This window comes from Pogoniulus pusillus, chromosome 41 (assembly GCF_015220805.1).
Source record: "Pogoniulus pusillus isolate bPogPus1 chromosome 41, bPogPus1.pri, whole genome shotgun sequence".
Lineage (NCBI taxonomy): Eukaryota > Metazoa > Chordata > Aves > Piciformes > Lybiidae > Pogoniulus > Pogoniulus pusillus.
The window spans coordinates 857,155-869,624 of NC_087304.1; the positions used below are offsets into that span (position 1 = coordinate 857,155).

At 54.7% G+C, this 12,470-nt stretch overlaps 1 protein-coding gene across 1 annotated transcript in view; it reads right to left on the reverse strand.

The window, feature by feature from the left end:
- The window catches only part of LMNB2 (lamin B2), a 45,123-nt gene continuing 32,653 nt past the window's right edge, over nucleotides 1-12,470 (reverse strand). Inside the window, exons 7-12 of the mRNA XM_064175288.1 lie at nucleotides 12,102-12,322; nucleotides 10,743-11,031; nucleotides 9,818-9,925; nucleotides 8,734-8,853; nucleotides 5,491-5,592; nucleotides 1-2,727 (exon numbers count right to left, since the gene is read on the reverse strand). Of these exons, the coding sequence (XP_064031358.1) occupies nucleotides 2,686-2,727; nucleotides 5,491-5,592; nucleotides 8,734-8,853; nucleotides 9,818-9,925; nucleotides 10,743-11,031; nucleotides 12,102-12,322 (882 nt within the window). The 3' untranslated portion in view covers nucleotides 1-2,685. The remainder of the gene's footprint in view (nucleotides 2,728-5,490; nucleotides 5,593-8,733; nucleotides 8,854-9,817; nucleotides 9,926-10,742; nucleotides 11,032-12,101; nucleotides 12,323-12,470) is intronic.

Here is a 12,470-nt window from a genome sequence, read left to right on the forward strand (position 1 = left end):
GCCTCAGCAGCCTGTTCCTGAAGGGCAGGGTGCTGCTGACAGAGGAGCTGCCAGCACCAGTCCTTAAGGCTCCAAGACACATTCCCCTCACAGTAGCTGTTAGGAAAACTATGGCTCAGGTAGCAAGAGGATTTTTCCTCATTCCAGCTGCCTCTGCTAGCCCCAAATCTCTGGAGGAAAAAAGTCACAGAAAAACCTATGCAAATGAACTCCACACTCAGTGCTGGAGTTAAGGTCACAGAACAGTCACCAAGAGGAAGCAACCTGAAAACTGGCCAATGTAAACCCAAATAAATACACAGCTGGAGGAGAAGGAAACAAAACTACCCCGAGGCAAGCCCAAAGCCCTCAACCATGCTGCAGCTCTATGCTAGAAGCTGTGGGTCAGACAGGGAAATGCTGTCCAGTGGTTGGAAGGTGCACTGCAAAAATGCTTCTACCTCGATTGCATTCGTTTGCAAACAGCTAATTGAGAACAGGTAATTGGTAACAGTATGTCTGAGAAACATAATTTCACTAGATACATTTTACAGAGAGAGAGAGAGAGAGACATTATTTACTACATATTTAACCTTCTACTCAAGCAGAGTGGGAAAATTACATGAGAAAAAACAACCCACAACCAACCAGAGGGCCACAGGAGACCCCAGGTTAGCCCCAACAGCTAAATCTTCACTGCTTTGTCCAGCTGACCTGCTGGGAATGGATCCCAAGAGGTCTCTGCATCGCCATCAGCTTCACTTCAGCGACGTCAGAGAAAGCAGCACTTGGATTGTTTCTCCTTTTCAAATGGCAAAATAAAACCCCTAAGCTTTTGCAACCCCTTTGTGTTCCCACCCTGCTTGCATTACAAAGCCATCAGCCAAAGCCACTAATCTGACCTCCTAGGTTATATCTGTCAGTCACAAAACTCTTCAGAGAACAGAATGTCCAAAAGCCACCGAAAACACCGAACCTTGGAGCTTGATGGAGGAGTCTAAACTCCTCGAACGACAAGATCAGAGTTCAAGAGTGCAGGTAAAAAACAGGAATCTATGCTGGCATCAAAGAGGATCCAAATCTTGTATCCAACCTAAGAACTACTGGAGGGAAAAAAACCAGAAACAAGACAGAAACCAAACCCAAACCCCAGGTTTGCTTGGACAGGAGCCAATACATTCTTTGGAGCAGTCAAGTGCTGGGAGATGCACTGCTACGTGAAATCCAAGCCAGAGTCACCTCCACTGAGATGCAGCAGCAGAAACACTGAGCTAAAGGGACACTGCCAGGCAGCAAGTGCAGCATCCTGAAGTAAAAGCCACCTGCTGCTGCCACAGGGCACTCTGCCCTCAGCCTGGCTGTGCCTCTCCCTGGGGCATCTCAACACTCCGAGCCTGTGGCCTGGCCAGCAGCAGCTCCTGCTAAGTGGTTAAAAAAGGCAATTCACCTCTTTCTGTCCTGTTCTGCAAATGCTGCTCCTGAGGACACCTGACAGGGCCCCTCTGAACAGAGAAGTGTGGGCAAGCTGCATCCAGCTCTGATTAAAAGAAGCCAACAGGTACAGAGAGAACCTTTAAAATGGCCAATTTCAGCCATGCCAAAGGCAAGAGAGGTTCAACAGCTAAAATCTGAGCTGACTGCTCAGGGCTGAGCAGGCCAAAGGCCTTCAGTCATGCTGCTTAACATCAGGCTGAGAGCACAGCACAGCTCCTGCCTGTGATTTAACAGAGCCTCACCTGGGACAATGCCAACCCCCCCTGCAAACACCAGCCTGGGGTTGGCACCACCACACCTTAGGGGGCTGTCAGCGCTCCATGTCTGCCAGCACAGAGGGGAGCTGCTGGCAGGCTCAGCGCTGGGGCTGGTACCCAGGGTGCTGCCAGTGCCCAGTGAGCAGAGCCCCCACTCTCCGTGCCAGCACAGCACAGAGGGGAGCTGCTGGCAGGCTCAGCTGCTCTGCCACTAAGCTGCCAGACCCTGGGGTAGCACAAGATGCCAGCAGCCTGAGCCAAGAGCATCCAAAATGCAGCTCCTCTTTGGACAGCACTGCTGGAGCAGCAGCACTGAGCTAATGAGGGCACTGCTGAGGGGACCAGGCAAGGAGACACCACTGGGAATCCCTCCTGCAGGTGAAAACACTTTCTTACAGTGGGCTTTGCTTGGTTGCTTCATTTCATTTTGAAGGGCTCTGTTTGTTTGGAATTTTTTTTGGGGGGGGTTGTTTGTTTGGGGTTTTGTTTGTTTGGATTTTTGTGTGTTTGGTTTTTGTTTGCTTGCTTAGTTTTGTGGTCTGGGGAGGGGTTTGTGCTCTCCTGGTTACCTCTGCAGCCACAGCTTCTACCATACACTCAGGGAGCCTCATCCCATTTCAGCTAAAGACTTCTTTGCTGCTGACCTGTACAGAAGACTTTCGACTCTGTCTGAGGGGGAGTGTGTTAAAAACTGCTGCATTCCAATAGAGGGTTTGAAGAGAGAGGGGAAAATAAAGAGCTCTGTTAAAAATCCTGCAAGTTCTGCTCAGGAAAGGTCTTTTTTTTTTTTTGCTATTTTCTTTTTATAAAAATGTACCCAGGAGTAAACCTGAAAGCAATCAGATGATGCATATAAAAATAGTTTTCAGTGGCTCTGGAGGGGAAAAAATAGCAAAAATAAAAGGAAATAAATGAAGAGAAAGAGCAAATAAAGAGTTTCTTCTTTTTTCTTTCTTCACATCACTGAGCATCCTCTAGAGGTTGTTCTGGGATCCCCCTGAAATGAGACAGAGGCAGCTGAGTTCAGGTCTCACACCAAGCTTCTCACAGCAAGCCTGGAGTCTGGTTCACAGGATCAGAGGATGTCAGGGCTGGAAGGGACGTCTGGAGATCTTCCAGTCCAACCCCTGCCAGAGCAGGGCCATAGAACCCAGTGCAGGTCACACAGGAACACATCCAGACAGGGCTGGAAAGGCTCCAGAGGAGACTCCACAACCTCTCTGGGCAGCCTGGGCCCAGCTCTGGACCCTTACAGCCAATAAGTTCTTCCTCATGCTGAGCTGGAACTTCCTGTGCTGCAGCTTCCATCCAGTGCCTCTTGTCCCATGGCAGGGCACAAGTGAGCAGAGGCTGTCCCTGTCCCTTCCTTCCCGACCCCAGCCCTCAGCTATTTGCAGACACTGCTCAGATCCCCTCTCAGCCTTCTCCTCTGCAGGCTGAGCAGCCCCAGGGCTCTCAGCCTCTCCTCCTCAGGCAGTGCTGCAGCCCCTTGCAGCCCTCCCTTGGGCTCTCTCCAGCAGATCCCTGTCCCTCCTGAGCTGGGGAGCCCAGACCTGGGTGCACTGTTCCAGGTGGAGCCTCACTAGGGCAGAGCAGAGGTGGGGAACCTCCCTGGCCCTGGATCTGCTGGACACTCTCTTCTGAATGCCCCCAGGAGCCCCTTGGCTTTCTTGGTCAGCAGGGCACTTTGCTGTCCAAGCAGACTTTGCTGCCCACTGATTAGCACCTCAGCTAAAAGCTTTTTTTATGGTAGTTCAGTTAAATTCAGAGAACATCACAACTGGAGAGAGACCTCAGCAGGCATCACTTCTAGTGCCAGGGTCACAGCACTGCTCCCCCCTAGCTGAGCTTTTCCTCCATGCAGTCCCCACTGCTGCAGATGACAAAGCTGTGATGTTATCTGCCTGCCTTGGGGCAAACATTTCCATTCGAGACAGATCCACACCGCAGAGCTGCTGCTTTGGGTACAAAAACTCTGCTTCAGTTGAGATTTACACTACAAATAGACTGCTCCACCTCTTGGAGACCAAAACAAACTTCAGGAGATCATCTTCAAACCTGAGTTTGTTGGAAAAAGAGCTATGAGTGGACACTGCTCAGGAGGAACCAATCACAAATCTGGAGGTAACTACTATCAGAAACAGATTTGAAGCACCTGGAGGCTGCTTTCTGACCCCACTGAGAGGAAGGAGCTTTCTCCTTCTCACTCTGCAAGCTGCTGGTCAGAGAACCCCAGAACCATGAAGAGTGGAAAAGACTTCTGAAATCAAGTCCAGCCTCCTACCCAGCACTGCCATGGCCACCACATGGCATGTGACAGAGGTATGAACACACACAGCTGGCATTAAGAGATATGGTCACAGAACAACAGGGGCTGGAAGGGACCTCTGGAGAACATCCAGTCCAAGCCCCTGACCTAGGGCAGGTCACACAGGAACACATCCAGATGGGTCTCAAAGTCTCCAAAGACTCCACAGCCTCTCTAGGCAGCCTGCTGCAGGCCTCCAGCACCCTCACACCAAGGAAGTTTCTCCTCATGTTGAGGTGGAACCTCCTGGGTTGCAGTCTGTACCCACTGTCCCTTGTGCTGTCACTGGGCACCACCAGAGCCTGGCACCTGCATCCTGACACCCATCCCTACAGATATTTACAGGCCACCTCTCAGCCCTCTCCTCTCCAGACTAACCAGCCCCAAGGCTCTCAACCCTTCTTCACAGCAGAGATGTTCCAGTCCCTTCCTCACCCTCATAGCCTCCACTGGACTCCTCCCAGCAGGTCCCTGTCTCTTGAACTGAGGAGCTCAGAACTGGACACAGTAGTGCAGGTGTGGCCTCACCAGGGCAGAGCAGAAGAGCAGAACCTCCCTAGCCCTTTTCTTGACGCCCCCCAGGAGCCCATTTGCCTTCTTGGCCACAAGGCCACTTTGCTGCCCCATGAAGAACTTCCTGCCCAGCAGGACTCCAAGGAGCTGCCTCCCAGCAGGACCACCCCTAGTGTGTACTGCTCTCTGGTGGTGTTTCTCCCCTGGTGCAGGACTCATGAACTTCCCGAGGTTCCCTTTGCCCAGCCCTCCTCGGTAGGCAGCACAGCCTGAGGGGTGCCAGTCAGCTTAGTTCAGAGGCAGCAGGTTTGTATGATCAGAGCAGGAGCCAAGAGGCCAAGCTGGCAGCCAGAGGGGCACTCCCTCTGCCCTGGGGCTTCTTAAGGGATGATTTCTAGCAACACAGACTCATTAATTTGGATCCATCTAGGATCACTAATTCAAAGCAACACAGAGTCACTAACTCACAGCACAGAGAGGCATTCATTTATGGCAGAGTCCTTTTACTTCTTTATGACCATTTCCCAGGGGTTACTTTCTGTTTGCAGCAAGAACTCCCCAGACTCTTTCACAGAGGCCAACGCTGGACTGGCAGAACATCGACCGCTAAAACCAACCTTGGCAGCCCCAAAAGTAGCCTCTGTCCCTGCAGTGCTCTAAGTGTGTGATCTGTCCTGCACTCCCACAGACACTGGGGCACCTGAGCTGGCCTCAGCCCCTGCCTGAGCTCCATCACTCTTGTTCAAGCAGCAGTTTCTGGCCGAATCCCTCAGGCTGCACTCTGGACCCACTGCAGGGCTCAGCCCCCTGGCAGCACCCATCAGGAAAAGGGATCAGGGACTTCAGGGCCACTACAAGATGAAGGGACCCCTCTAAATCTTGTACCTGATGAATCTAACAAGAAGGCAGAAGTTAAACACCTGGTCTGAGCCTTATTACCTGTTGGTTGAAAAGGTCATCTTCTCCAAACTCTGCTTCATCCTCTTCCTCGTCGTTCTCTCGCACCACCACGGACTTGGTAACGTTCCTCACTGCGACCTCCTGCATGGGGGCAGACAACCACAGCATCACTCACAGCACCCAGCACAGCACCCAGCATAGCACCCACCAGAGCATCACCCACAGCACCCAGCACAGCACCCACCAGAGCATCACCCACAGCACCCAGCACAGCACCCAGCACAGCACCAACCACAGCATAACCCACAGCACCCAGCACAGCACCCACCAGAGCATCACCCACAGCACCCAGCACAGCACCAACCAGAGCATCACCCACAGCACCCAGCACAGCACCCAGCACAGCACCCAGCATAGCACCCACCAGAGCATCACCCACAGCACCCAGCACAGCACCCAGCACAGCCCCAACCAGAGCATCACCCACAGCACCCAGCACAGCACCAACCAGAGCATCACCCACAGCACCCAGCACAGCACCCAGAACAGCACCAACCACAGCATCACCCACAGCACCCAGCACAGCACCAACCACAGCAACCACAGCACCCAGCATAGCACCTACCAGAGCATCACCCACAGCACCCAGCACAGCACCCACCAGAGCATCACCCACAGCACCCAGCACAGCACCCACCAGAGCATCACCCACAGCACCCAGCACAGCACCAACCACAACACCCAGCACAGCACCCACCAGAGCATCATCCACAGCACCCAGCACAGCACTCAGCACAGCATCACCCACAGCACAGCATCAACCACAGCACCCACCAGAGCATCACCCACAGCATCCAGCACAGCACCCACCAGAGCATCACCCACAGCACCCAGCACAGCACCCACCAGAGCATCACCCACAGCACCCAGCACAGCACCCACCAGAGCATCACCCACAGCACCCAGCACAGCACCAACCACAACACCCAGCACAGCACCCACCAGAGCATCATCCACAGCACCCAGCACAGCACTCAGCACAGCATCACCCACAGCACAGCATCAACCACAGCACCCACCAGAGCATCACCCACAGCATCCAGCACAGCACCCACCAGAGCATCACCCACAGCACCCAGCACAGCACCCACCAGAGCATCACCCACAGCACCCAGCACAGCACCTACCAGAACACCCACTATAGCACCTACCAGAGCACCCAGCACAGCACCCACTGGAGAATCAGAGATTCCCAGAATGGTTTAGGGCAGAAGGGACCTTTAAGCTCATCCATCCCCAAGCTCCAGGACACCTCCCACCAGCAGAGGATGCTCACAGTCTCGTCCAACCTGGCCTTGAACACCTCCAGGCAGGAGGCAGCCGCAGCCTCCCTGGGCAGCCTGTGCCAGTGTCTCCTCACCCTCACTGCCAACAATTCCCTCCTCACAGGAGGAGCAAGGAGCTGCCAGCAGTTTGTGCCCAGCTCTAAGTTTCTGCTGTACCATCAACATCATTCTCCTGTTAAACACTGGAAGGCTTAAAGCCACCTTCCCTGGATTCAACATTTGCTCTGCAAGCAGACTGTGATAATCTCCTGCAAGCCACAGGAAGATTCCTCTCTGCAGCCAGTGAAGGGCTGACAACAGAATTTAGCCCCAGGGACTGGGAGGAAGCAGCTGTCCTCCAAGTGCTCCTCAGTTAACCTGATACAAGCCGAGAGCAGCCCCAGCTCAGACACTGCAGCGTGAAGTGCCTCTGGATGGCCACACAGCACCAGGAACATCCCCAGCTCCTGCTCAATATTCCACAGCACTTCCCAGGACACCTTCCAAGCCAGGCCCTGAAACCAGCTGCAAAACCCCAGGAAGCTTCCTTTAGTACTGGATTCTTTGTAACACCTCTTAGCAGTAGGAAATTCCTCTGCAGCCCTGATGCATGGCTGCAACCTTCTGCTTGTGGAAGGAGCTGCCCTCAACAGACAGCTCCAACAGGTCCTGTAGGCAGCCACGGGGGCAGGGATGTGGACTTGCAGTTTTCAGTACCAGTTTAGCCACTTCCATGCCCACCCTCAGCTGTGTCACCTGTTTGTACCACGACCTCCTGCCTTGTCCTGTGCTGCTGCTGTCCCTGCAGTGTTCCCCAGCAGGGCCAACAGGGACAGCAGCAGGACAGCTCACACGGCTGTGTCTGCTCCACTTCCCTGCTCCCATCAGCTCCCTGGGACGATGGCACATGGAGGGGCACCAGGCAGAGCCAAACCTCCCTTGCAGGAGTCTTCTGGAGGCATGGTTGGCATTGTGGCTGGGGGCAGAGGCAGAGAAGTGCACAACAGAGAGGAGCCTTCTGGCACAGCTCCAGCAGTGCAAGGACAGCTGACCCTGGGTTCCTGCTGGCACTGCCCCACTGGGGTCCTCCTGACACTGCCTCCCTGGGCTCCCGCTGGCACTGCCCCACTGAGGTCCTCCTGACACTACCCCACTGGAGTCCTGCTGGCACTGCCCCACTGGGGTCCTCCTGACATTGCCTCCTGGGTGTCCTCCTGACATTGCCTCCCTGGGCTCCTGCTGGCACTGCCCCCTGGGGGTCCTACTGTCAGTGCTCCTCAGGGCACTGTGTTTGCTACAGAGTGGGGCTCTGAACTGCCAGCAGCACTGATTTTGTCTGCTCTGGAAATAGACTCTAACTCCAAGCCAACCACCTACTGCAGGTGCAGGAGGAGTCTCTGATGGACCCAGGATGGTGAGCAGCTTCCCAGCACTCCCCCAGACTCCCAGTGCTATGTGCAGGGGGTTCAGGATTTCACTATAGGAAGCTCTCTTAGTGCCACAGAATTGTTTGGGCTGGAAAAGGCCTCTAAGAGTGCAGCCATCGACCCAACAGCACCACAGCCACTAAACCATGGCCCCAGGAGCCTTGTCCAGACACTTCCTGAACACCTCCAGGGATGGTGACTCCAGCACCAACCTGGGTGGTTTAGAAGACAACAGGATCTTAGGATCCAGCTGTCATTGTGATCCCCTGCCCTTCCAGTCAGCCTGGGAAACAGCCCAGCCCACAGCTCCCCACTACAACCCCAGCCCACAGCTCCCCACTACAGCCCCAGCCCACAGCTCCCCACTACAGCCCCAGCCCACAACTCCCCCTGCAGCCCCAGCCCACAACTCCCCACTACAGCCCCAGCTGCCCCTGCAGCCCCAGCCTACAACTCCCCCTGCAGCCTCAGCCCACAGCTCCCCACTACAGCCCCAGCAGGTCCCTGTAGCCCCAGCAGCCCCTGCCCACCTCTCCCTCCGAGTTGACGAGGTAAGTGCGGATGTTCCCTCCGGTGCCCCAGCTGCCTTGATTCTTCCACACCAGCACAGAGGGGGGGCTGTGAGACACTCCTGCATCTGCACCCCAGATCTGGAGAGAAAGACATCCTGCTGTGAGCTGGTCATGCACACTTCACTCACACAGACAGAACCCTGCATTCTGCTGTTCTGCTCCTGAGCTGGCCTGGCACTTTCTCTCTGGTTTTATCGCCAAAACTAAAGCAAACAAAACGAGCATCCTACTAATTGCAGCCTCAGGGACTGCACTCGAAGGGGCTAAGCTTGCTAAGTGCATCAGTTTAAGCTTTCCTTTGTATCTAAGCAGCTGCTACTTAAGCAGAAGTTCCTGGAGCTGACAAGCAGCAAGTAAATTGTTTCCCTCTGAAGGAAGATCTGGTGCAGACTGACAATAAGATACCAGCCAGAGCACAGCAGCTGTCCCAGCAGGGCTAAGGCTGAACTCAACTCCAGCCCACCAGAGTGCTCTGCACGCTCCTGGCTCATGTGGAGGTTCAGCAGGATTCGTGTTCCAAAGCTGGGCAAAGCAGTCTGAAAGCAAACAGGCCTTGGCCCACCCCCCAGGTACCTTCTTCAGCCTCATAAGCACCTCAGGGTTTGCCCTCTTGGGGCACAGACAGAAATGCAATTCCTTAGATAGGTTTGGATTGGAAGGGACCTTAAGGATCAGCTCCAACCCCCTGCCATGGGCAGAGACACCTCCACCAGCCCAGGGTGCTCAAGGCCTCATCCAGCCTGGCCTTGAACACGTCCTGGCAGGAGACAGCCACAGCCTCCCTGGGCAGCCTGTGCCAGTGTCTCTCTACCCTCAGTCTAAAGGATTTCTTCTTCATTTCCAGTTTCAATCTCCTCTCCTCAAGCTTCAATCCATTCCCTCTCATCCTATCCCCAGAAGCCTTTCCACATAGCTCTAACTGAAATCCTACTCCTCTGAAGTGAGCTCCTGAGACCAGAGGTTACCCAGCACATGTCAGCTCCACAACAGCCACAGGCCAAGAGCAGGAGGGGGGGGATGATGTACTGCAAGCTTCACTTACTGTTACAGTCTGCCCAGCTCTGAGGACATACTTGGGAGTGAATTTGTAAGCAATTTCTTCTCCATCTCCAATTTGTCTTTTCAGTCTCCAGTTACCCAAAGACTGATCCTAATGGAGAGAGTCAAAAGGTTATTCAGGGTGAGCAGAACAGAGCAAGCAGGCCTCAGAGCTTTCTCTAGTGGGTACAATAAGTACCAATCTATTACCATGGTTGTTAGACACTGCACTCCAACTTGAAAGTCATTTTCTGTACCCACTCCCAGTCTGCAGTGTAACTGCAGCAAGACTTAAAAACATCCACAGTGTACACAAAAAGGTTCTGCCTGGGGCAGGCAGGGCTCTGGGTATGAGCACATTTAGGTATCTGGGACACAAACTGCTCTCTTCCAGCAGCAAACATCACAGAATCATAGCATGGTTAGGGTTGGAAGGGACCTCTGCAGGCTCAATCCTGCCAGAGCAGGTCACACAGGACCACATCCAGATGGATCTCAAAGTCTCTGTAGAAGGAGACTCCACAACCTCTCTGGGCAGCCTGCTCCAAGCCTCCAGCACCCTCACACCAAGAAGTGCTGAGGTGGAACCTCCTGGGCCCCAGTCTGTGTCCATTGCCTCTTGTCCTGGCACGGGTCAGCACTGAGAAGAGCCTGGCCCCTTCTTGACATCCTCCCCTCAGATACTTCTGGATGTTAATGAGGTCCCCTCTCAGGCTGCTCTTCTGCAGCCTGAACAGCCCCAGGGCTCTCAGCCTTTCCTCCTGTGATGTTCCCCACTCATGCTGCAGTGGCCCTGTGAATCAGTGCAGGATGCTGCACCTTGTAAGCCAGCTCCTGCCCTCCCAGTCCCCCTGGGCCACCGCAGGCTGTGTGCAGCAGGCCAGAGGAGCTGCTCCCCCTGGCTCCGCCGCAGCTCTGCCTCCACTCACCTTCTCCGAGTTGTTCTTCAGCTGAACGTATTTGCCCTCCAGGTCTATCTCCTCTATGCTGATACTTCCTGTGGCTGAAGCTTGCTGGGACATCTGGAAGCTGCTGCTGCTGCTGCCACTGATGCTGCCGGTGCCGATGCCGCTGGTGCCGCTGCCGGACAGCTCCTCCGCCTCGATGCGTTTCCGCTTGCCGCGGGAGGAGCGGATGAGGGAGGTGCTGCTGCTGCTGCTGCTGGAGGTAGCCCGGGACACGGTGACCCGGGAGGAGGGACTCGGAGACAGCTTCAACCTGAGCAGAAGGAAGCAGAGCTTCATTAGCTCCTCCAGGCAGCCCCACACAAGGCCATCTCCGAGGGCACACACAGCAAAGTGCCCCGAGGCCGAGAGCAGCCTGGCAGAGTGCATCAGGGCTGCAGGCAGGAGCAGGGAGATGTCCTGGCAGCATGGCTATGTGCCATGGAAAACACTGCTGACGAGGACAGCACAGCTCCACAGACTGCACTGCGTGGGAAGGGACCCTCCAGGGGCATCTTGGCCAACTCCCCTGCAGCCACCAGGGACATCTCCAGCCAGAGCAGGCTGCACAGGGACACAGCAAGTCTCACCTTGAATGTCTCCAGGGGTGGCCTCAACCACCTCCCAGGGCAGCCTGTGCCAGTCTCTCCCCACCCTCACTGTGCACAGCTTCCTCCTGATGTCCAACCTAACTCTGCCCTGCTCCAGTTTCAAACCATTGCCCTGTGCCTATCCCCACAGAGCCCCTGCCCAGCTGCCTGCAGGTCCCCTGCAGATACTGAAATGCAGCTCTGAGGTCATTTGACCTTCTCCCTCCAGTAAATCACTGCTGGAACACACTGTTCTTGGGCCACATCGTGTCAAAAGAGGCAAACACAGAACTCTAACAGAGAAGGTGAATGCCAAGCACAGAATGATGCATTCCACTGTGCTCCAAGCCCATCAGAAAAGCAAACCAAATCCAGATTGTCTCCAGGTGAGATGTGCAAGTGTGCATGCCATGGGCAGAAACACCTCCACCAGCACAGCTGCTCAAGGCCTTATCCAACCTGGCCTTGAACGGTTCCAGACAGGAGGCAGCCACAGCCTCCCTGGTTGGCCTGTGCCAGTCTCTCCCCACACTCACTCTCAACAATTTCTTCCTCATCTTCAATCTCAATCTGCCCTCTCTCAGCTCAAATCCATTGTCTCTCATCCTGGCACTACAAGCCCCTGCAAAAAGTCCCTGCTCAGCTCTCCTGTAGCCACTTCAGGTACTGGAGCTTTCCTGCTCAGAAAAAGCAGTGTAAGGAATGAAAATCCCAGAGTCTGCTACCCAGGGAAGAAGGTGGAGTCTGCACTTACCTTTCCTCTTCTCCTTCCAGGAGTTTCCTGTAAGCACTGATTTCCATGTCCAGTGCCAGTTTGACATCCAACAGCTCCTGGTACTCTGTGAGCTGCAGCTGCATCTGGTCCCTCATGTCTGTCATCTCCCTCTCCTTTGCATCTAGCATCTTCCTGAACTTCTCCCTCTCCCCAGCCATCATCTCCTCCAGCTCACGGACACGATCCTCTGCTGCACTGGCCTGGGGAAATGGGAGACAGCACAATCAGCACCCAGGGGCATCCACCTGGGCACAGCACAGGTGGTACAGCTCCATCCTTCTCCCAGATGAAGGTAAGGAAGCACAGCAAGGGGCAGAGATGCTGTAGCCAGGCCAGGGGCAGTGCCTT